The 24,726-nt window shown below is 35.8% G+C and overlaps 1 protein-coding gene across 31 annotated transcripts in view; it reads left to right on the top strand.

Annotated features, from left to right (window-relative positions):
- The window catches only part of MLIP (muscular LMNA interacting protein), a 254,915-nt gene that overhangs the window by 157,762 nt on the left and 72,427 nt on the right, over nucleotides 1–24,726 (top strand). For 18 of the 31 annotated variants that reach the window (XM_080934382.1, XM_080934393.1, XM_080934374.1 and 15 more), the window contains 5 exons: nucleotides 3,215–3,280; nucleotides 3,362–3,445; nucleotides 3,569–3,628; nucleotides 11,792–11,836; nucleotides 18,112–18,156. In XM_080934382.1, coding sequence (XP_080790508.1) covers nucleotides 3,215–3,280; nucleotides 3,362–3,445; nucleotides 3,569–3,628; nucleotides 11,792–11,836; nucleotides 18,112–18,156 — 300 coding nt within the window. The remainder of the gene's footprint in view (nucleotides 1–3,214; nucleotides 3,281–3,361; nucleotides 3,446–3,568; nucleotides 3,629–11,791; nucleotides 11,837–18,111; nucleotides 18,157–24,726) is intronic. The other 13 variants (XM_080934380.1, XM_080934379.1, XM_080934386.1 and 10 more) reach the window with 3 other exon arrangements.

The following is a 24,726-nucleotide window of genomic DNA, read 5'->3' as shown; positions in this document are numbered from 1 at the left end:
CCTTCCTTCCTTCCTCATTTTAAGATTCGTGCATTACTGGGAAAGAGGGTAAGAAAAATGTAAGAGCCAGAGGCTGTAGATGAGTACAAGGAAGCATATCCTTTTGGAGACAGTAGGATAGCTGTTCACATAAACAGCAGTAGAAACAAAATGCACAAAACCATCAGAAGCTCAAGCAGATCAATTGCTAGCATAGAAAGAGAAGTATCTTACTGTTATGTGATGAGCTGTTGGTAATTTTCAGTTGTGAAAGAAAGAAGGTCAATTTTATCTAACAGTGTAGCCCCCTAATAAGTTGACCATGACCATGCTTCAGTGGAAGGCTGCACATCTAAATATATCTGAGCAGCATAAATTTCCCCCAGTAGTAGAAAAGCAATGACACAAAGGGGTCTGAGTAGAGGAGGGGATGTATCTGGAATAAGGTGGTAAACGAAGAGTGAACATGATTAAAATAATTTCATTAAATTCTCAATGTAGTAATAAAATATGTAGACATAGTTAGAAGGTTATGAAATAACCACTTCCTTAAGAAATTTTAAATTAAACACTGGCAATGTGTTTCAACCTAAGAAAAAGTCTGACAACAATATGTGGAAGAATCTCCAAGTTGTATTCAGTGTTTATTTGTATTCTGATGCTATTCTGAAGGCACTGAACTCAATTTCCAAAAACATTCACAACCAGGCAAAGTAGAGAAAGACTGGACTGAGAAAGCCAGACAGAATTTGCAATCACTGTTACAAAACTGAGAATTTTTTAATCACTGAATTCTCCAGGACAGGATGGATGAGAAAACATATTTGCAAAGGTAAATGACAATGATATTTGCTTTGGGTAGGAAAAAAATTAACCTTTAGCTAGAGTCCTATTTTTGAGTGAGTTTGAAATTTGAATTCACAAAATCTCAGTGTTAAAATATTTGTGAGTTTAAAATATTAAATTAACTTGTTTCATGTAGCTTCTAAAAAAGCAGGGGCAGTCTTCTAAAAAATTGGGGCTTTTTTTTTTTTTTTTTTTTGCAGATCACAAATAAACTCAGGGAGATGCTTCTTGCTGTAGATATCTCTCAGTGGATACAGGCCTAGCCTGGCTTGCACAGAGCCCTGGGCTTAATCTCTAGCAGCAGATAAACTGGGAATTATGGGGCCCTATGTTCATAATTCTAGCACTTGGGAATTTAAACAGGAAGACCAGCAGTTCAGTGTTGTCTTTTGTTACATAGAAGTTAGAAGTCAGTCTAAAATATATGAGACTCCTCCATCACAAAAGCAGAGGATGGTGTGAAGTTCATAGAATAGGTAGAAAGAAATCACAGTGGAGCAATATTCAGAAGAAAAAAATTATTCTTGGTTTGCTTGTTGGTTTTATTTTCTTTCTAGATAGACCATTTTTTAAATCTATTTTTTCTTAGAACTTTATTTAAAAAAGAGAGATACATGTACAGAGTTTAAAAAGAATTTTGGCATAACACCATATGAATATATTTTTGTCAGTGCTTAATTCTTTCAGAGGTTTGATAGTATGCATTGAAATCTTACTAGTTACCATAAGCATAAAGTACATGTAGAACAGAACATAATATGAAAACAGTCAGAGTTTTCTTGGTGTGTATAGATTAAACATAATGATTTTTGAATAACAAAAATTTCCACAAGGCTATATTCTTAGCTTTTGGATTATTAATGATCTAAGGTTTAGGTGTACCACACTCTGAGAGGGTGCTATACACTTATTTTTTTTCCTAAGAAGGACTGAGGCTTTCACGGTTTGGCCTTTGTTTTTCTTGAACTTCATATGACTTGTGAGTTGTTTCTGAGGTATTCAGAGATTTCTGGGGCTAGTATTTAATTATCAGTGACTGCATATTATGTCTGTTCTTTTGTGACTGGGTTACCTCACTCAGGATGATATTCTCTAGATGCATCCATTTTCCTAGAAATTTCATAAAGTCATTGTTTCTAATAGCTGAGTAGTATTCCATTGTGTAAATATACCACAAGTTTTGTATCCATTTATCTACTGAAGGACATCTGGGTTCTTTTCATCTTCTGCCTATTATACACATTATGAACATTGTGGTGCATGTGTCCTTATTGTATGTTGGAGCATCTCTGGGGTATATGCCCAGAAGTGGAATTATTGGGTCTTCAGGTAGGATTACGCCCAATTTTCTGAGGAACTGCCAGACTGATTTCTAGAGTGGTTGTACCAGCTTACAACCCCACCAAGAGTGGAGGAGTGTTCCTCTTTCTCTGCTGGGTAGACCATGTTTTACTCACTGTGAAATAGCTAAAACTTAGCAACAATATAAAACTTTGTTGATATTGTTGAGAAAAGTATTTGAGTTCACATAGAAACTGGAATTCAAGGGCCATGGGAAAGTGATGAAGTCTTCACAAAGAAAAACCCTAAGCGCTGCTCCATAAACTCTAGGTACCACTTATGACAACCTTAGTATAACATAGCTGTATAGAGACTTTGGCTGCTACTTAGTATCAGTGAGGCAGAGTTTAAAGCCAAAGACTAAAGAAAGGGCAGATGAGATAACCCAGAAGACAAAAGTGCCTGTTATAATGACCATCAATTTGAATAAGAACCCATTGGCATATTCATTGTAGGAGAAAATTAGTTTTTTGACCTCCTCATAGCATGCATCATGTAAAATCGTAAAAACTAAACTAAATGAAAATAGTATTTATGAAATTATAATAGAATCATGAGTCTTTTTACATACACCATTGCCTTTAGTTCAAATTTTCTAGACATTCAAAGAAACGGAATAATTCTATCCATAGTGAAAGCAAAATATAAATCCATAGCAACAACTCCAAGGTTTTGTAGATATTGTCATTAACTAGCATCAACTTAAACTTTATCTTTTTCAAAGATGCATAAGAAACAAGCCATAATTAATTAGTTATAACTTAAAAATTGAGTAAAAGTGAAATAGAAAATATAGAGTAGGGCTAAAAATTAAAGACCTTCTGCCTTTATTATTACTACATCATATATTAGAGACACTGGTTTCAGAAAAGAAGGTGAACAGATGTGAAATGTGTCTTCATGTCTGAGAATATCTTCATAAATGATTCCACAATTTCTTTTTTCCTTAGATATAAAGATTTATTTCCAGGGATTCATTGTAAAGATATCACTACAACATTGTAAATAATGAGAAACCTCATTTGAGAACTGTTTCATTTATCACTAGGCACTAGATGAACCAGCCAGGACTGAAAGCAACTCCAAGGCCAGCGTGTTAGACCTACCAGTAGAGGTAATGACTTCAGCGTACCCTGCTTTGATATGCAATCCCCAAATTCATTGCTAATCCCGTTCCTGGTTTCGATTCTTCCAGTTGTGTTTCCCTGCACAGCTCAGGAAGCAAACTGAAGAGCTCTGTGCTACCATTGATAAGGTCTTGCAGGACTCCTTGTCTATGGTAATGCTGTAGAGTAGAATGTGCTATTCAAACCTTTGCTTTGCTTTTCTTCATTTCCCTCTGTCCTGCCACGATACCTCATAGGCTTGTTCTTCCCCTTTCTTTTGTCCTTTTCTTTTTCAGCATTCTTCTGATTCTCCTTCATGGCCCTCAAAGACAATGTTGGGTTCTGAAACAATCAAAGTATGTATACATTTATTACAATTTACTGTGCCATTAGATTTTTCCATAGATAATTTAAAACTCTCATTCTAGGTTCAGCAGTAAACTAAGGAGCCAATTTAGTAGCTAGCAATCAGGGTATACACAGCAAAGGCTAGTGTTCACTCTTGCTTCAGTTTACATGGATACGCATAAGTTAGTCTTCACAGAACTGCAGTGTAAAATTACTTTTAGCTGTGAATCAATTTTAAAGAGTTTGAAAACCAACATTCAATATTGAATGTTGGCATTTTGTGTATTCACATGTCAAATTTTCACCTTGTATTAATTTTGGACCATAGCTTGAGTATTACTGTAATTTACATATGCTTAGAAGTGTAGATATGAAGTTGACTAAAGCAACATAACATTCTGGTAGCTTTCATTTGGGTGTTAATCCAACAGTTCTTTTCTTCTTACCAATTGAATTAATTTCATTGCTCTTTGACTTAAAGGAGCAGAAATTCGGAGACAGACTGCCAGAGGAGTAATTCTGAAGATTTGCTTTTATTCTCATAATGTAGCTATTTTCATTTGTTAGGACAAAGGATACAATTCCCTAGTGCTTCCTGTAGCTCTATTCATCTCAATTTTTAAATATACTTTGTTTTTCCTTTACGGATAACAATATTTTTTTCATCATTTACAGCTTTGTTTTTTTTTTCTCTTTGATTGAATACAAACACTTTTAGCATGAATTTTTTGCAATGGGATATTATGTATCTGAAGAAGATTTTGAGTGTAATCCTCATTTTCAGTTGCAACCCTGCACATACATATCAAGATTTTTGTATGATTTTTGTGGTATTAGCTTCAAGTATTTATTATGTTCATACTATGTGCCTGGGCTCTGAGGCACTAGAAAGATAAAGAGAAACCAGGTGAAAATCCTAGGGAGTTTATCACAGTTGTGGAAGAAAAGATAGAATTTACTCTGAGATCCATATGTGGAACGGAGTCAGAAAGACCAGTGATAATTTATTTGGGCCAAGGCATAGTAATATATAAATTTCCTAGTAACATGACTTATTTGTGTGAGGATATTGAAGAAGTCAGTGTATTTGACATTTCATGAGCCAGGGACAAACACATAAAACTAGTTGGAGAATATATTTGTAATGGTATGAAATTAGAAACTGAAGAAAACTATGAGAATATAAAAATGATCATTTAGGTTTCTGGGAAGAGGCTACTGAGGAGGTCAGGAGTACAGTGACTGCTGGTGACCTGGAAAGGAAGATTTAAAGGAGCCATGGAGAAGCAAATAAGTTTGGGGTTTGATAATAATTCACATATGAGAACACAGGAGAGAAGCCATGAACGAGTCCTACATCTCTCTGCTCAAAGCATAGTGAAATAGGTGCAGAATAATGGAAGATAAAGGGTGTGGCAATTTAGATAGTGTTTGTATGAGAATTGAATGAATAGAGTCATTTGGCCTGTAACTAGTAGGAGAGATGTGGATAGCACATATTGTAAGTCTGTACAGAGTTTCAAGGAGCAGAAAATTATAGGTAGGTAGAGGCTGAGCGAGTCAAACATAGTAAAAAAGTTGTTAAGAGGATAATCAGAGTGGAATACTATTATGAAAGCTGTGAGGGTGTGTAAGAGAATAAATAGAATTGTTTCTTGCTACCAAAAGGGAGAAAATATATCTACAAGAGACACTGTAACATTTGACTTGTGTATTTTAAAACTTTATTATTGATGTATTTAGGAAGATCATGCTCAAATCTAAAACTTTGCTAGAATATAATCCTTTTTGAACACATAAATTTACTTTGATGATAATGTAACATTATATTTACAATTAATAAAATGTGTTTTCTACATGTGTTTTTTATACTTTAAACCTTTGTTTTTTTTTTTTTTGTATCCTTTTGCCCAGTTTTCTTTCAAGTCTCAATTTTTATATAACAATTTCTATTCAATGTAAGATTATGTTTATTTGGAAATTTAACCCAGTTACACTTATTGTAATATTTGTTGTATTGTACTGACTTCTGTTACTATTAATATTTTTAACTTGATATTTTTGTTAATTTTGATATTTTGATTAATTTTGGTTTTCTTTTGGTAAATTGACTTTTACTAATTTTAAACTAAAAAAATCAAATCAGAAAATTTTGTATTGCATTTTGTTAATTTGTGGTTACACACACATTACAGAGAGTGACTGCTGGGTTCTGGTAAACCATTTTCCATGGGATGATAAAGAAAAGAGACACTCTTGGGTGGAAGAGCCTCAGAGAAATGAACCCTGAGTAGCTTTGTAGAAGCATTATTTATTGATATAACAAAGCTAATTTTAGAGTAAGTTATTTCTCATACTAATCTCTGATCTGAGCTACATGCTGACTGTAGGTACACGTGACTCACATGCTTCTCAGTCTTTATAGTGCACTGTTTGCAGTGCTCAGTAATACAAGAATGTCAAGTTTGCCAGGAAGTGTTGTGACTAAAGTCATGCAAAACCCATAACGCTCCTTTGGGAACACAGCTCTATGAATTTTAAAAAGCAATCACTGATCAAATACAAAAGGTTTCCTTAGAGCTTAGGCACACCTGAAAACAATCTCAACACTCAGTGTTCATGCTAGATACAAGGATTTACTAATGTTCCCACTACATGTTTTCCTTTTGTTTAAGCTACATTTAATGATTTTGAAGATTATATTTATGCTGAAGGCTATACATCCTTAAAGTAAATACAGCCTTTTCTGCAACATGCTGTTGCATAGCCTTATATAAGTAAGTTGGAATACATTTCAAATCTAGTAAAGTTATTACAGCAAAAACAAAAAACTATAACAGTTGCTAGAATAATCAATCGATTAAAATGATGCAAAGGATTTAATGAAGCCAAGGCATCTGTAAGGTTCTCCACAGCATCTATTCCAGTCATATCAGGCAATATATTTGAGAAAGTATCCTTAATTTCTTTATGCAAATTGTGAATCATTTGGGAAGAATTAAACTGATTCATCAAATGCATTTTAACCTTTTCCCGATTACACTTGTTTTCATTAAACTTTCAAAACTTAATACAGTAGAAAAGAACATTACAACCACATTTACATCTCATTTGTATTTTTCTAATATATCTAGATGATTTTAATTAGTATTACACCTTATCTCAGATCAGCTATTCCATTAGCTATCTCACTATTTTATTCTGTCGGGCCCAAAGTTCTACGAACTGCTTATGGCAGGTCTTAATAAAATCAGAGTTTGGGTTTCCTTATGAAGCATGTAATGGCAATAACAGTTCCTCCAATGATTCCCATGACTACAGCACTACGAAGTCCATCGTCCAGAAAGTCCTTGATACTGTTTCTGCAAGCATCCGCACTAGCATCATCACAGCTGAGTTGGTGTCACCCATCCATGGTCTCAACCACTCCACCAGTATCTCTAATGCTGATCTCACACTGAAAACTCCACAGCAAGGACTGAGTAGTGTGTGGGCCACTCCATCCCTCAAGCAGAACATGCATTGTATCAGAGTCTCTGGTATGAGAAATGACTTACTCTAAAAGTAACTTTGTTGTAACAGTCAATAACTTCCGGAAAGCTGCCCAGCTAACAGTCTGTCCAGCATAAGACTCTTAATCGCAAGTTTGTGGGTTTGAACATCATGTTAGGCACCAAGTGTTGATCAACTGTTTCACTCTGGACTACCTAAAGAGACACCCAAGGATGTGATAATAAGGCTTTTCAGCATAAAGGTGGAACAGCCTAAGAGGACTGAACCCCAAGCAGCTTTGCAGAAGTGTATTTATTGATTCTTATACAAAGTCTAATTCTAGAGTAAGTTGTTCCTCACGCCAGAACATCTGATCTATGTGCTGACTGAAGGTACATGACCCTCACAATGCTCAGTCCTACTGGGCACCATTTGCAGTGCCCAATAATGCAAGAATTCCAGGTTTGCTGGGAGTGTTTTGTAACTGAAGTCACGCAAGGCCATAAAGCTCATTCAGAAACACAGCTCCATGAATCTCAGAAAACAATCACTGATCCGACACAAAAGATTTCCTTAGAGCTTAAAAGATTAGCTTAGTTACTAAAAATAACTCCAACACTTTGGTGTTCATACCAGATTCAATGTTTTTTTTTTTTTATTAATTTCCCACTACAGTTGGGTTTACTATATAAGACAATACTATTTACTTTATACTTGTTTTTAATCAAGCTAAACATATAGACACATACTGTTTGTTAGTATAGTTTGGAGCTGTGTCTGAATCTTTATGTGTATCTTTTAGTTTCTCCTTTATTTAGGTATTTCAGTACTTATTTTTATTTTGTAATTATGCTGATAATTGATTCGACCTAATTCTATTTGTGTATATTTATCTATGAAAAAAATCTTTATTTTGCTTTTTCAATTAGGCATAGTTCCTGGGTTGATAACATGGTTCAGTGAATAAAGATACTGTCTCTCACATGTGAATGCCTGAGTTCTACCTGCAGGACACCTATGGGAGAAGGAGAGAACTGACTCCTAAAAGTTGTTCTTTGACCTTTATGTGAATGCTATGAACACACGCACACACATATTCACACACACACACACACACACACACACACACACACACACACGCACAATCAGTAATGTAATTAAAATTATAGTTTTGCTAAAAATAGAATGAAAGGTTTTCTTATTGACCTCTGACTGTCTAGATTCTCTTTCTCATACTTATAAAATACTTGTCATCATGATTTTGTAACTGCAGAGGGTGACCATTTTAATCTGGTTTTGTAAGCATTTTGAATATTGACTCTGAATCTGACATTACTAATTTTTCCTACAGGTATCTGGTAGTGCATTTTCATACTGTGTATATCTGCTATTATTGTCTATGACCTTTCATCTAGTGCCTTTGAACTTCTTACACTTCCTAAGTTCTCCAGGTAATTTGAGTGTATATGTTTCTAGAATAGCAATAATAAACCCAGCACTAGAATTTACCAATGTTGTCAAGGTTCTCCGACTGTTTTCACAGTAAGAGGCCAGACTATCTCAGAATGCAGATGATCTCTGGTACCATCTTCCCCAATGCAAATGTTTCAGAGAGTAGCTTCTGTGCTACTGAACAGCCATCAAATTTTGCTGACCAGCAAGTAGCACCATTGTCATGTGGGTACCTCACTCTGCTCTGTTCTCAGTAGACCACATAGAGATCATGTCCAAGTATTCCTTTATGCCTTCTGTTCAAAGCCTACATATTTTCCCTGGAGTATATGTCAAAGTCCATGGAATGTGCCGAGCTTTATCCTGATCCCCTGGACCTCTGTTTACAGCTTTGTTCTAGTTATTGTCCTGGGTATCATTACTAAGAAAGAGTTCAGCAGAGAAGTAGCAGAAGCTATCAGGCCATGGAACCATGTAATAAGCTACTTCCCTTTCTGCAGCCAACACAAAGTAGTGTGATGTTACAGTTTACTCCTGGAGTATGCTTCTTTACTTGCCTTATCCCTGATCTGATGCTACAAAATACTGTAAGAAAGTTGAGACAGAAACATCTAAATGCCAACAGCCAAAACCTATAGATTAAATAGCACCTGCAATTAATTCGAGAAAGTTAAATAAACTGATTAGTAATGGGATCAAAGAAGTAATTTTTGTTTTATTTTTGAGACTTGAAATGAGAAGATCATATTGTGCTGGTGGGTGGGTCTCATGTTGGATGATTGTGAAGTCCTTTATACAAAGGACTACAAAATAATTCCATATAGAGTCAGATCTTGATGCAAAAAGGAAAGGGCCATGGTCTGACTCCTTCCTCCGGGAGTTAGTAATTAGAAGTAATCATTGATGTGATGGTATTGCAGAGGACTTTTCAAGTGTGACTAGGTCATGGGGATAGACTCTGAATTAATGAGATTATGGAAAAGACTGGAAAGAAACTTCCTATCTCTTCTACCATGTGTAATAAACAAGAAATTCCAACTAGGATGGAAAAAGCAGGACCTCACCACACAATGAAACCATCTAAGAAGCCTGTCTACCCTCTAGAACTGAGAAAATTAAATACCTGTAGTTTAGAAGCTATTCAGCCCATTGCATTTTGTCTATGCCAGCCGGAGACACTGTGGTTTGATAGAGAGAGAGAGAGAGAGAGAGAGAGAGAGAGAGAGAGAGAGAGAGAGAGAGAGAGAGAGAGAGAGAGAGAGAGAATGAGAATGACTTCCACTACAGTAGGACAGATAATATAAAACCCACATCCAGATATTAGAATAATTATAAATTGAGTCCAAGAAAATTAGAAAAAATCTTGAATGCATCCTAATTTTGCAACAAACCCTTTTCAATAGAATATGTCTAAGATTATAACTGAGCACCATATTCTTCAAATCTCTTTTCTGCATTATTATTATTTCTTGTTCCCCTAGGTTTTCTCATCTGAATTTTCCAAACTGACCAATGTGTGTGTGTGTGCGAGGGTGTTTAGAGATCAATTCCTACGTTTCTCATTTTTTTAGTATGGTTATCCAGCCTTATGAAAATCATATATATGGTGAGAGCTTCACATGTATGCCTCTGATCCAGTACTTTTTTGTGTTTTAGATTCCTAACTATTTAGTCTTTGTTCCATTCAGAGCTACAAAAAAGCTTTCAAGCTCAGCAAGAATAAAGATGCAGCTGAGACTTTTTCTCTCATCACCCTTTCACATTTGATTTTAGTATTCTTTCATTTGCTGAAGTCCATAGATGTTGCATGAATTGTTTCCTCTTTTTTGTCACATTCAACACCTCCTCTTTTTTTCAGTAAAGTTTTAAAATACCTGTAGAATGTGATTATTACATAGCATCTGTGTTATGAAACAGTTGTCATAGTTTGCTGATCAGCAAGTGGCATCACTGTCATGTGGGTACCACACTCTGCTCTGTTCTCAGTAGACCACACAGAGATCCTGTTCAAGTATTCCTCAATAACTCTTGTCTAAAACCTACATATTTCCCTCCAGAATATAAGTTAATGTCCTTATAAGATGCTTTATTTTTAGGTTTCTGAACATGACTTGTGCTCTGACACTCTCTATTCTACTTTGAGCTCTGGCAGCCTCATTACTATGCCATGAATGTCCCAAACATGCTACTACTTAGCATATTTAGTTATCTGATTCTAGAATTTGACAAGCTTAAAATGAAGACTATCATGAAGAGAAAGTAGTCTTTTGGGTCACTCTTGAGGCTCAAATCTGTTTCTGTAACCTCAGAAAGCAGACCTAAGAGAAAAATTATTGGGAAATTATCAAGCCATCTGGATTGTGCACTGATTAAGTTGATGGTTATTTATTTAACATGAAACCAAGTTATGGTTGAGCATTCCACAGACACATTTTACTTCTCAGGTATAAGAAGATATAAGAAGATAACATATAAGAAGAGAATAAATAGATCAGAGAGTACATGGGGAATTTTTGTTCTTGTTTTACAAGTAGATTTGTCACATAAAGAGAGGAAGGCGGGATAAATGAAAATATTAAACATGAGGTTTGATTTTAATATTAATTCACATTAATTATTAATTAATTTAACATTAATCATATTTTAATAGTAAATTTAAAGGCAAGGGAACTGGAATAAAGTTAATGAGGGTAAATAATTTAGAAATCACACTGTAATATAACCAAGAGATAGCAAAAGTATTAGAGACATGAAGGTTTGGGTAAAGAGTTTCGAAGGAGGGATATTTAAAGTTGACATTTCAGTGGGCTTCCTCGTCCCTCATGGAGGTAAAGTTGAGTTTGGTCTTCAAAGTAAATGTCTGAGATGGCCTGAATGTCTTTGCACATAAGAAGTCCAAAGAGCTGACAGAACAGACACTCCTAGTGAATTCTGAGACAGCCAAAAATGTAGACGAGCTGCGATTAGGCACTGTGGGATTCATTGGTAACATTATCAACAAATAATAGGGAATTGCCTGAGTATGAACAAATGACAGCTGTGAGGAGAATAACAAAGGGGACAATTTCATGAAGCAATTTTAGAAGATAAATGGAATTTTGTCTGTATCAATAGGATTCTTGGTTGGAAAGTCTCAATAAAGAAAAAGATGCAGTCCTGCCTTAAAATCTGAACCTTTCATTATTCACTAATTATTGAGATGCACAATTCTTTTAATTTTTATGCAGACTCCTACAACTAATCCAAGAGCAGCTGGTCGGGAAACGAAATATGTAAGTATTTTTTTTAGCTATGCTTGCTACCTTTTCAGTGGAGGCATGTACACATTTTAAGTGGAACTCAGTTTTACCTCGATTACAATGTGTAATTATAATTCATTCTTTCATAAGTAGAAAGGGGTAAGATATTATGATTGGCCCAGACAGAGGAAATCAGATATGCCAGGTATATGGCATCAAGTAACCATATCAACTGAACTCCTTTGTAAATGAATTATTGTCTAATTCACTTAGCTAAACAAAACAGAACTGTATCACCTTTTGTGTTTATAACTATCAAAGCTTAGGTGATGTTTATTTTCATAAGTACTGCTTCTGTGTTTAAGAAATAGTCACCTCATATGCTTGACACATTGAGGTCATTTCAAATCCAAAGGAATTATCAGTTTAATTGAGTTATTTGCTTTGTTGCTTTCCCGTGTTTCGATTAGCAAGTTATTCAGTGTCTGTTTATAGAAAACAATTATGCAGGGGTCTGGAGTGATGGCTTAGAGATTGAGGGAATTGTCTGCCCTTGTAGAACACTCGGGTTTGGTTTCCTGCAGCTATGTGGTAGCTCACAACTGGCTGTAACTCTAATTCTAGGGGATCTGATGCTATTTTGGGGGGGGCTTCTTGAAGGCAACAAGCACTCATGTGGCATGCATACATACACTAGGACATATACATATAAAAATAAATCTTAAAGAAGAATACTTACACCAACAGACGTTTAGATATGAACTCAAGTGCTTAATCAAAATGATGCTGGGCTGGCTTAACACGCTGTGCACAGAGATTCTTACATATTCCTGTCACTCAGGGCATGACCGTGGTCCTCATTTGCTTCCTCACCAACATATTCTGCGACAAATGAGACAGCTTCCTAGCAAGTACTGCGCATCTTCTCTAAAATAAACCAGCAAACCACTCTTTTACAGCACACCCCATTTAATCTGTGCTTTTCATCACCATCAAGGATGAACAGTTATTACACGTGGATTGTATGCTATGTCCTAAGTGCACTTCACACCTTCCTGCCTTCTGAAGGATCTCCCCAAGGCGCACAATAAACTCAGTGGAATTATTAAATTTTGCCACAGTCGGGAAATGATGCTTACAGGATGTGGCAGGAACATGGTTCAGAGCATTTCCTGGAATCATTGGCTGTCACTTTCCATTATTCTTGGAAGCCCTTTGGAGAAATACTCTAAAAGACTGGAGACGTCTGCAGGCTAGACCCCAATGGAAACTGTTGCTTCTGAAGAGGATCACTTGCCTTTTTCTTATTGTGCCTTCATTTTCATCCACAAGATAGAGAATGCTGATAGTGTTCTCACTTGTTAATTTATGTGAACAGCCCTTAGGTACATGAATAACATAAGGGAGGTATTCATAAATTATAGTGCCTCTGGTCCTTTTCTTTTCATTTTTGCCTTTATCCACATCTCCTTCCTTCTCTTACATCTATCTTTTGTTAGAAGACCAGAGGTCTCATAGTTCAGGCTTCTTGATTATTTAGTGGGCACAGGAAAAGACATTATTTAAAAATATATGGTTTTCGGATATGATTTATATATTCTGTGGTCATAAGGACTTGTCCCAAAAATATTTTCTTGCTAGCCTTTCTCATCAATTGCTTCAGTTTCATAAAAGTATATCACCTTTCATGTTTAGCTAACCACACTCTGGAGAGATATCTTAATGCAATAGTAGCTGAAATATTTCTGGAAAGGATTAAGTCAACTACCCAGGCACTAAAAAGGTTTTTTACTGTTAGACCTAGTTAAAGATTATTTTCCATTGCTGTAGCCTTTAAAGCAGTTGAGACACTTTAAGTTAACTGTGAGTCAAACAAATTCAGAATTAGATTAGAACAAATATAATTTTAATGCTACTAAGATTCTTGATCTTAAATTTTATTTCTTGAGAAAGAAGCATTGGTTTTTACTTTCTCTTTCAACATAACATTTAAACATGTGGCATCTTAAATATGCTCACATCTTTGGAAGATATGTCTTTTGGAAGAGTACATTTCATAATAGCAGATAAAATCAGTTTTTTGGTGTCAACCTATAGACAATTCATACCAGCACACAGTCTGCTGTTACTGTAAGTACTAAGTGATACCTGATGCATTTACTCTAAGAAAAAATAATACATTTTTTTAGGACAAGAAGTTTAGCTTTAGGCCATCCTCTTACATCGACCATCTGCCTTAAAGACAAAATATTCTGAGTTCTAAGAAACGAACAAGGTAATAATTTATTTTGAGATAATTCATTTGTGAAAAACACATGATGTTTCATTGAAGTACAAATAGTTTTTACTTCATTAATTTCTCATTTTAGTTTTCTCCTATGTCCTATCAGGACAGTGAACTAAAATTTTAGTATTTCACTCTCTTGGGGGCATTAGGCATGTTCACAGTAATACACCTGGTGAGACTACATGTTTCATTAACTCTGAAGAGAGTCCTAGATTCCATTCAAAAGCGGGAGCCATGCAGTGTACCACAGGATAGAGAAAGGGCAGGAGGAAAGTCACAGAGAGAACTGTGCTGTATTTGAGGCTATCCGTAGCAAGCTTCAAACATACTAAATGCCTAGTCTCAAGCATAATCCAGGGATCATTAGTAGTGAGAAAACTAGTTAGAATTTCCCAACTTTTGTGTTCAGTTTCCTGCTTTAGTCATTGATTTGACAACTATTTATTGTACAAGTCATCGAGGTATTCCTGGCTTGAGGAAGGTGAACGCAAAGGCAAGGCCCTCACTTCTGAGATGTAAATGCCCATGGAGGCCACCGTAAGTAGCATAACAAATTAGATGTCCACTGTCTTACAGAAATGGGTGGGGCAGGCCAGAGAATTGAATGCTGTAGAAAGAGACGGACAGAATGGAAACTTCCTCCAGGATGAACATGTCAGGATGCTCATGGGATTTTCAACTTCCCTGTGATTATTGCAACAGCTTAATTAAATAAAAAGGGCTTTATTTATTTATTTTGTGTAAGTCTTGGGTGAAAGAGTCTCAGAAAGAGAGAAAGAAAAGTGGTGGAGAATTAAAAGGAGAAGGGAGAGGAGGAAGGAAGAAAGGAAGGGAATAAGTAAAGAAATAAAGGGAGGGAAGAAGTGAAATCAGTGGGCAGTGTTTCTTTACAGATTGTCTTACTCTCTTTTACAGTATTTTAGGATGAGACTGGATCGATGACACCCTCATTCGTTTAGGTTAATTAAAGGTTTCTTATTGCTTCTCTGGGTTAATTAAAGGCTTCTTATTGCATCTCCCAACGTATGCTTGAAGCAAAGGCTATTTCTTTGTAATTTAGTTGAGATATGTTTAAGTGTAATAGAAACACAATAAGGCTAACAACAATGAACATGTAGTGTTAGATTTTTTGTAGGACTGAATAGACCAGTGATCAATAGTATTTTATTTGACTATTAACCAGATGCTAAATTCAGCAACAACAGCCCCTGGCAGATAAAGTTTAAGTAGTTCATTTAAAGCACCAATGAGTCCTATATAGTGAGTTTCATTATTACAAAATATACAGCATCCTCTCTAGTCTTCTGTTGCTAGGAATCAAACTCAGTACTTGGGAGGCCACTGCTCTACCACTGAGATGTATCTCAGCATCCATTCTGAAACACTTTCTGTTCTCTATGCAAAATAATAAATTTTGTATTAAACACTACTGCAGTTTTTACCTAGTCTTTTGTCTTTGGAAGGAAATTTTCTCTGCTTTGCATTTGCCTTGATTATTTTTATGAACTATCACCCATATAAAACTATTTCACATAGGTAATTTAAAAATCACAGCATGTACTCTTAATAAAATTGAATCTTAGAAAATAGAATATTGGTGCTTCTAATGAACTTATCAAAAAGAAAAAAAACCTTGGTTTTGGAATAACATTATATTTGATAATAACTTATTTCATGATTTTTAAAACATTTTATGAATTACTTTTAAGTTCCATAAAAATAAATGGTACAACCTTATTAAATATATGATAGTTGATAGGTAAGATTTCATTTTAATGATCTCAGGGGAAAGAAAATGTCATTATAGTGGAGGAATATTGATTCCTAAATATCACAATATATTGAAAAATGTGTCAAACCTTATTAAGAATATTTCCTACTCTATACACAGATATTCAAATAAAGGTCATCTTCTCTCCTTTATGCAGCTCACACATTCTTCTTGTTGCTATGCTTGCCGGCGTTGCTATGCTGGAGTGACTCAGGTGCTGCTCAGGGAAGGGATAAATCTTAGAAGAAAGGGTACCTTAAATTCCATGTGTGGTCCAGATCTATTTCCAGAGGATGAGGCCAGAAAATGATGAGTTATAGGAAGAGTCGTACCCAACAGAGGCAAGAAAAACCACTCTACCAATTGTTATCTTCATATATTTATTTTCCTGTTCCTATGTGCTGCTGCAGTGCATGCGTGCATGCTAGGGGCTGAGGGAGGAGTGAGGCTTTGCGCCACTAGCATGGAGAGGACAGAAACAGCTCTGTGTCCTACATTCACACGAGGATATAATCCCATGCAACTTCACAGTCTCCAATACGGATTGTAAGGAAATGAAGCTCCAGAAAGAGACTAAGGGGCTCGATGGCACTTTGTGACTTTAACATTATGTCTTTAGGAAGCACAACTAGTTTCTCCAAGGCTGGCTAGCATAGCTGGGGCCCTATGTAGTCATTTGTCTTTCAGAGATAGTCATTCTGCAGTCTTCATTCCTGGTTCCTATGTTACCTAAATGTAAGTAGGACATGGCTGCACATTACTCTGTTGTCAGCACATGGAGGTTGAGCAGGAAGGTCATGAGGTTGAGCCCACCTTAGGCTATAATGAGACCCTAGGAAACTAACAAACAACATACCCCCAAAACCAAACTAACCAACCAGAAAATACACCTTACAAAATTTCTTTGATGTTAAAAATGTAACCTTACTAAAAATGTACTATACTATTATATAAAAATTTATACTTACCCTTAATTTAAAAATAATTGTGTATCCATGGAATACAGTGTGATGTCCCATCTGTGCATGCACTATACAAAACCTGATCAAAGTAATCAGCAATAATATCTCCCTAAAAATTTCATGTTTTGTATGTGGCAAGAATTTTTAAAATAGATTTTAGTAATTGTGAAGAACATGATATTTGGAGCCACAGCAGGTGATGACTCATACCCAGCATGAATGATGTTTCATCAGAGCCTTCCTTCAACATCATCTCTTACCCTTTCTGTGATAGGTCCACCCTTATCATCCCCAGCCTCCAGGAAGATCACAGCCAAGCACATAATGCTAGTAAGAATAGTGTAAAGTACTAACTAGTTGTAAAGATCTGATGACAAAGTCATGCTTACCTTAAGAGCAACAACAGAAGTCAGTGCCAATGGGATAGAAAAATGCTATTTTCTTGGAATTCTGAGGCCATTTCAATGATTATGCAAGTACAAATGAAACCAAATCAATTTTCATGAAAAAAAAATCATGGAAGTAGGATCTGAAAGGAAAGTATTTACTTCAGAAAGAAGGAATTTGGCATTTGGAGGAGTGGTGGGGAGGGGAGACGTCAACATGGGCACTATGTAAGTTTCAGCTGAGCAGTTCAATGGACCGTTGCTGTGTGACGTATGTTCTATCAGCAGCACTGCGCACATATGTAAGACTCCTGCAGAGGGCAGATCTCATTCTAATCCTCTTGCCAAAATACAACTTAATAAAAGGAAGAAAATTAAATTCAGGTGAAAGGACTAAAATATAGGTACCAATGACAAAGAGATAATATTAACAAGATCTATAAAGAAATTTAAAAACAAATACTTTATATTTTTTAATTTCAGGGAGTCTTGTCATGCTTTTCTCTGAATATAAATATGTTTTGAGAAAAATATGCCTTGTTTTTACATTTTCATGTAATCATGATTGTCATCAATAGTGTTATGCTTAAATAAAATTTGAACTGAACAAAAAGAAGATACTGTCTAATGTTGAGGAATCATTGGCTTCTTGTGGTGATACTTCCATTATTAAGACAAGAAGAAAAACAGTCAATACTCCGCTTTGTGAGCTAAAGTACCAAGGACATGTGTCAAACTCCTCAAAAGGACCGTTTCTTGATATAATGCATTTCCATTTCCTTTATATTGTTCAATATCCTATCATGAACGTGCATTGTTATAGTACTTAAAGTACTTAGAACAGGCATGCTGTTTTACTAAATAATTAACTTCACTAATATCCATCATGTTTATAATTTTAGGCAAATCTTTTGTCATCATCCACTACAACATCTGAGAGTCAACTGGTATGTATCTTGTATTATGTTATTTACCTTCTTTGAACTTTCTAATTTCTCAAGAAATCTCCACTGAAGGAGAATGAAGAGATGATAAGTTTGCTCATTTGTCTAACAAAATTTCTTGCTATTTTAATAAAGCCTCATGATGGCTTTATTTTAGGTGTCTAATAATACCACAATTTATAGACTGTAGGTACCATTAACTCTGAACAATACTGTTAATAGAGATTAAATTGAGCCAGGAGAAAATATGATTTGAATTTGGAGTGATCACATCTTGATGAGAAGGATCCAAAACTGTTCAAAGAGATCAAGGATAATATGGGATAACTTCTGGATAGGTGTGTATGAGATAGTTACACATTAAAGTTAGCATTTAAATGGTCTAAATCTATGCTAAGTAATAGAAGTACACTAAGAATGACAAATGTAATCCACACATAAAATTTTAGAAATATTACTAATTTTTTGAGATTATAATATACTTACATAATTTTTCCCTCTTTCCTTTCTCTCCAAGTCTTTCAATATGCCATCCCCAGCTCTTTCAAATTGTTATTACTTACATATTTAAAATGTTATAGTAATTTTAATCAGAAATAAATACAACAAATAGACTAATTTTAATAATTGGATATGAATGCTAGATAAACATTATTTCAGTAGATTGTTGATACATTTATACATGATATATATCAGCTTTCATTCAACTAATTGAAAAAAGCATATGATTTGAAGAACTGGTTTGTTTGAGCTCTTGAAGGATTAAGCAATATTAGAACTTACAGATCTAACTTCTAGAACATGTCATTTTATCCCATGCCTAGTATATCATAGTCCCAGCAGAGGCAAAAGGAACAGTAGTATGTCCAGGCTAATGATGGTCCCTACAGAAGTTGAGACTAGTTTGAGCTACATTTCACAACTATCAGGCTCACCTAGGAACCCAACTAGGATATGCATATCCTCTTCCCAATCACTCCCATGAGACCCTGTCTCAAAGAATAGAGATAATCAAAGCTGTTGAGTGGTACAGTGAATTAAGGCTTTTAAATATTTTTAACCTGGCCTATATACTCTCTTGCTGTCATTACAATTGTGAAGTTCCAAAGAGTCATGAACTCTTAAAATATTTGCATTCAGGATTCGGGGTACAGCTGAGAGGTAAAGTACTTGTTTAGTGTTCATAAGACACAGGTTTAATCGCCAGCACTTCAAAATGCAAGCAAAGTTTGTGTGGATGATGATAATGATGATGATGATGATGATGATGATGATGATAATGATGATGATGTGTGTGTGTTACATTGTTTATTTTAGCAGCCAAAATGTTATAATACTGAGCTTGAAAAATTACTTTGAAGACTCTTAGGAGTCTCACCAGCAATATTAGCTTTTCCTCTATTATCCATCAATGCAGTCGATAACAACTAGAAAGGAATCTCCTACCTCTAAGTGGCATAAGAGTAAGAAGTATTGTGCTGGTCTGAAGGGATTCTTATGAGGCTCATACAACACTATCAACTATTCTCAATATGATCCAATGGAAAATTGTGGTATTGTTATACCCAGAAGTCTTAGATTATTAAAAAATACGAGAGGCCATTTTTTTACAGGCAATGAAGTAGACTATAGCATTAGTGTGCAACCTTCTGTGAATTATTATTATTGACATTTAAATAGTTCTGTTGAGTATAGTTGGGGGGAAATGGGCCCCCAGGAAACTGTTAAGTTCATTGACCACCTCCAGGGTCTGGCTTATCCTGAAACTTCCTTCGCATTGTCTGGTAAATGTGACGATCTAATGAAGAGGTGCAGAGAGGGTGAGAGATACTGGAGCCAGCTGGATAGTGCTTCCTGTGGCATGTAAAAAAAGAGCAAGAGAAGATGGAAGACGTAGGCTTTCAGTTTGACGCTCTGAGGAAGCTCTCTTAATTCTGGAACTGCACCATCTCAATATTAACAAAGGCAGATGTATCTTTTTTTCTCTGCTTGGGAAATAGTTTAGTTTGAACAAGATGGGTAAGATCTATTTCTTTGTTCAGTTACTTTTATGAAGGGAGCCTGGTTAGATGGCAGCTAGCTCTTTTGGATTGAAATTCCATGCCATTGCGAATCAGTCCACATTGTTCAGGATGGGCTGCAAAATCTGCGGAGCAGATCAAAAGAGGTTTAGGGGAAAAAAAAACATGGCCATATAGAAGAGCAAATGCTGCTTACTGGAACAGAATAAAGAAGAGCCTTAAGCAGGCACTTACTTTGTCTCTGGTTCTGAGTGCCAGCTGCCGTCCCCTGCTCTCCTGGGCATGACTCAGGTTTCAGAGGGCCCTTAAGTCTTTGTTGTTTAGAAGAGAATTTTTTGTAGAACTGAGGTCTTCGTTCAGCTCAAAGGCAGTTTCTCCTTGACTAGTTTTCCTTGACAAATCGTACTTAGGAGCTGTAGCCTTCATCATGTCTGCCTCCTCAGCGATGACTCACGCTATTGTCTTTTGTCTCTCAAAAGAGTTCAATCCGGTCAATCCGCACTGTTTATATTCCTCCAGACAGTTACTGGGCTATAGGATGTGCTTTATCATTATTGAGTACTATTTAGTTTTACAGAACTGTTGTGGTAGTTGTAAAACTTTTTAAAATAAAACCCCAGTGAGTAGATGTTTTTATGAGTTGTCGAGGATACTTACAGTTGACATTCTGTACACATTCTATACTTATAAGTATGTATTTTACTTGTCAAATTAAAATTTTTTCCTTCCAAAGTCCTGTCATGCATCTTATCATAATTACTGAGGGCCATTTCAGCAATCTCACAGAATAAAAATGAACTCTGTTTATTCTTGGGAGATTTATCATACACTAGAAGACTTTGCAATCAGAGATATTTATTTGAAGGTGAAATAAGTGTAATATTTGATTTAAGTATGTTCTAATGAATTAGACTCAGTTATTATTCACGAATTGAGGGAGTTGTTAAATAAATTAGGTATTGCTTCTTTTGTCTAAAATGTAAAATTCTAGATTGTGGATTTCCTACAAGCCTTTTTGCTATAAAGTTTCTAAGTGAAAAAACTCAATGCCTAGTGAGAAGACAGAAGCAAACAGAAACAAGTAACCATCACTCACTTTAAACATGTTTTGATCCATCAAATCAACCGAGATTCTAGTGGGTTCATGGTGTTTGCTATGCAATACTCTCTTGCTTCTTACTGTGGTGTGACTATCTTATGATCCAAAACCAACAAACAAAACAAAAACAACCATGTGACTTGAAAACCTGTCTCTTTTATGTTTTTTGGTCTTCATCATATCACTTTATAATTTATTACTGTAGCTACAGGTAACCCTTCTTCCCATTTGTGGAAGTTACAAATTTAGGAAAGATGTTGCCATAGAAGTCATCATTTTAAAAAATGTTGGCAATAAACTTGCTAGGTCACTGCTGGAAGTAAATCTTCATCTTTGGTCTACAGCCAGAGGCAGTGACTTGCTGTCATAGAATTATTACTGTAAGTTCTCAAATCTGAAAAAAAAAATTTATGTTTACTAGTAGCAGTGTTCAAGTAAGTGAAAATGTACCAGTGATGGATTATCTATTCAAATGAATAGCAGCCTTAGACTAATGTCTTTTATATCTTCCCTCCACAAAAACAATTATGCTAGTAAACTCTCAGTACTCTGTCCTTCCTTCTTTCCTCCCTCCCTCCCTTCCTTTCTTCCTCCTTCCCTCCCTCCCTCCCTTCCTTACTTCCTCCCTCCCTCCCTCTCCTCCTTCCTTCATTCCTTTTTTCTTTCCTTCTTTCTTTCTCACTTCCATTTTTAGAAAGTTATGTCTTTATTAGCTTTAGTTGAGAATTGTATTATATTCATCTCCGTTGACACTAAAGTTTGGTAGAAACCAGGTCTCATTTGACAGAATAGGTCCTAGCAGCCTCAGATAGAGGCAGCTTCAGAGTTCCAAAACAGGTGTTTTCTTCCTGAGGCACTTCAGAATGTTTACATCTAGAGTAAAAATTTCTCAGCCCACCACAGCAGCTAACACTCTTGTTTTTTTCTGTGTTCTGGGCATGAACTTTGTGAAAAGGTTCTATTTTTTCCACTTATTCCAGACTCAAAATTGCAGAATCTCTGCATAACTGGAGTGATATGTGTATATCTGTCAAATGTCTAGATATTCTGCAATTCTAAAGTGATAAGAGGCCCTGTGTAGATGGCTTTAGTTGTTGGACAGTGGCGCTCTCACAGTAGCTCACTTTTATGGAGTCCTCTAATTGGATTCATCTAATTTTCTTTGTATTTGTCTGCACACAGACTTAGCAAATTAGATTTGAAAAAAATTAAGGAAATCCTTCAGGAGAACTCCTACTTGATGTTCAAGGATAATGGATTACTTTGAGCAAAGAGAAAACAGACACAAGAAATTTAAAAAGTACAGCTTGATCTTCTTCCACAGTGGACCAAAGACCCTTATAAATAAATGGGTTTGAAAGTGGCAAATCCATCTTCAGCTGAGTGTCTCCTTTGGTAGAAGCTATAGTCTGGTCTCATGTAGATTTTACTTTGCAAAAAATTATCTATGGATCTTTTAAAGTGCAGATTCTAATTCATATGTCAAGGATGACTCGAATGTCTGCTCTGTTTAAAGGGTTTCTAGGAAAGGCTCACTACTGCACTGTATAGGCAATATTCTGAGTGTCAAGGGTCTAGGAGACTTCTTGGGTAAAACTATAAATTTATTTTGTGCTATAATTTTTATTGAGAAAACAAATATGTGATCATTTCGCATAGAGGTAAAATATATTAGGAAGGCCAGAAAATTCCCTGGAAGAACCACTTGTGTGCCCTTACTGCATCATGCACATCAAAGGCTTCCTGATGTGTACTTTGAGACTACAGTTAGATGATGGATTGAGGATATAGAAATGAAGCTGATTTGGTAACATTACATGGTATCATTCCTGAAGAGAGAGGGAGATTAGGAATATAATGAAAGTGCACAGCTGAAGAAGATTAGATTATAACACTTCAGGAAGTTTGCTCTTTCAAGTGGATTTTCTCTTAGATTTTATAGTCTAATACCTGGATTTCAGGAATGAAATGCCCGTATTCTAATCAAGCCATCATGCTTTGGGAGTGGATTGTTCATCAAATGTAGACAGTGTAAAGTTTAGATTCACTGGAACATGGGTAAGATGTGAGTTTGTGTTCAAAGAGGAGAGCACTGATGTATGTATATCTTTCAAGACCTGAAAACATAGGGTTCCATAACATTCCAGAAATGTTTAGGAGATCTAGTGAAAACAAGAAGATGATATAGAATGATGCAGTGCTGGCTCAAAAGCAGGTTGGTAGTGGAAATGAGGAGATTAAATTAATTTAAATTGAATAAAAATGAAGGGACTTCACCATCAGATCTTATAGGGAAACAGGTGCTGTTTAAATGATTTTAAGTTCACTCCATTGTTCTCTGTGTCTCCTAGGTTGCAGGGCAATTCAAATCACAAACCTGGTGATTAGACCAGGCTCGTATATTAACTGAATGACTTTAGACATTCTTTAAAGCTCTCCCTGTATTTGTGAAAGACTCACAGAATCTTTAGTACTCATACATGGATAGAAAATAGATTCAGGGTATCTAGAAGAATAAGAATTTATAAGCACTAGATGGCCCACAGGGATTTGAAACTGGTTGTGAGTTGTGTAGAAGAACAAGAGGGAGGCATGAGCTGCCCTATCTGATTTGTCGTGTACAATGATTACAGTTTTAAACTGACCAATAGAGAGAGCGTTTGGAAGTTCTGTTAAAGGTTATTTAAAGGGGGATAGTAATAGTATCCAAGATAATGTCTGCCTGTTTTTTTCCCCCTCTGGTTTGCCCTCATGGCTATGAAATATTGATCTTATATCAAGTTGTAGTATGGAAGCAAAAATGAAAGCAAGGAAAGAGCCAATGTACAATTTAAGTAAGTGCAATTTGTGAAAACTAAGTTGGCAATGAAGAGTCAGGACAATGCAGATACTTAGGTAGACTAAGTCTGAGTGCAGTTTTTAATAATAATAAAGGTAGAAAAAGTCCACAGTACAGTGGAAACTGGAAATAAGGCTGAGCCACTGTCTACTAGTGAGACCTCTATATCTAAGAAGCACACAGAAAACAAGGAACAGAAAGGTTGGCAGAGAAGCAATAAGAGGTATTAGTAACTGACTGATACCAAAGGCATGGCACCTAATGTTTCACACCCTGAAATTTTCCTACCTTTTTGTATTTTTTCATAATGTTAAAACTATTGCACTCATGCGTGCTTGTGTGTGCATGCATGTGTGTGTGTGTGTGTGTGTGTGTGTGTGTGTGTGTGTGTGTGTGTTAAACAACAAGGGATGGTTGATGAAAGTAAGTTGTTTCCTTTTACTATGTACTGGAAATTGAACTCATGTTATCTGGCTTAACAGCAATCTTCTTTATTCTCTGAGCCATCTCACTGGCCTCAAATGGTCTCTTTTCTGATCTCATCCTTGAAGGTGTTGGTCACAAGTCAGATGAATTCTAAGGTAGTATAACTCAAAACATCGGCTTGTGGTGTT

The sequence above is a fragment of the Micromys minutus genome (assembly GCF_963924665.1).
Source record: "Micromys minutus genome assembly, chromosome: 21".
Lineage (NCBI taxonomy): Eukaryota > Metazoa > Chordata > Mammalia > Rodentia > Muridae > Micromys > Micromys minutus.
Note: the sequence above shows the minus strand (reverse complement) of the source record. Positions and strands in the feature narration are given on the sequence as shown.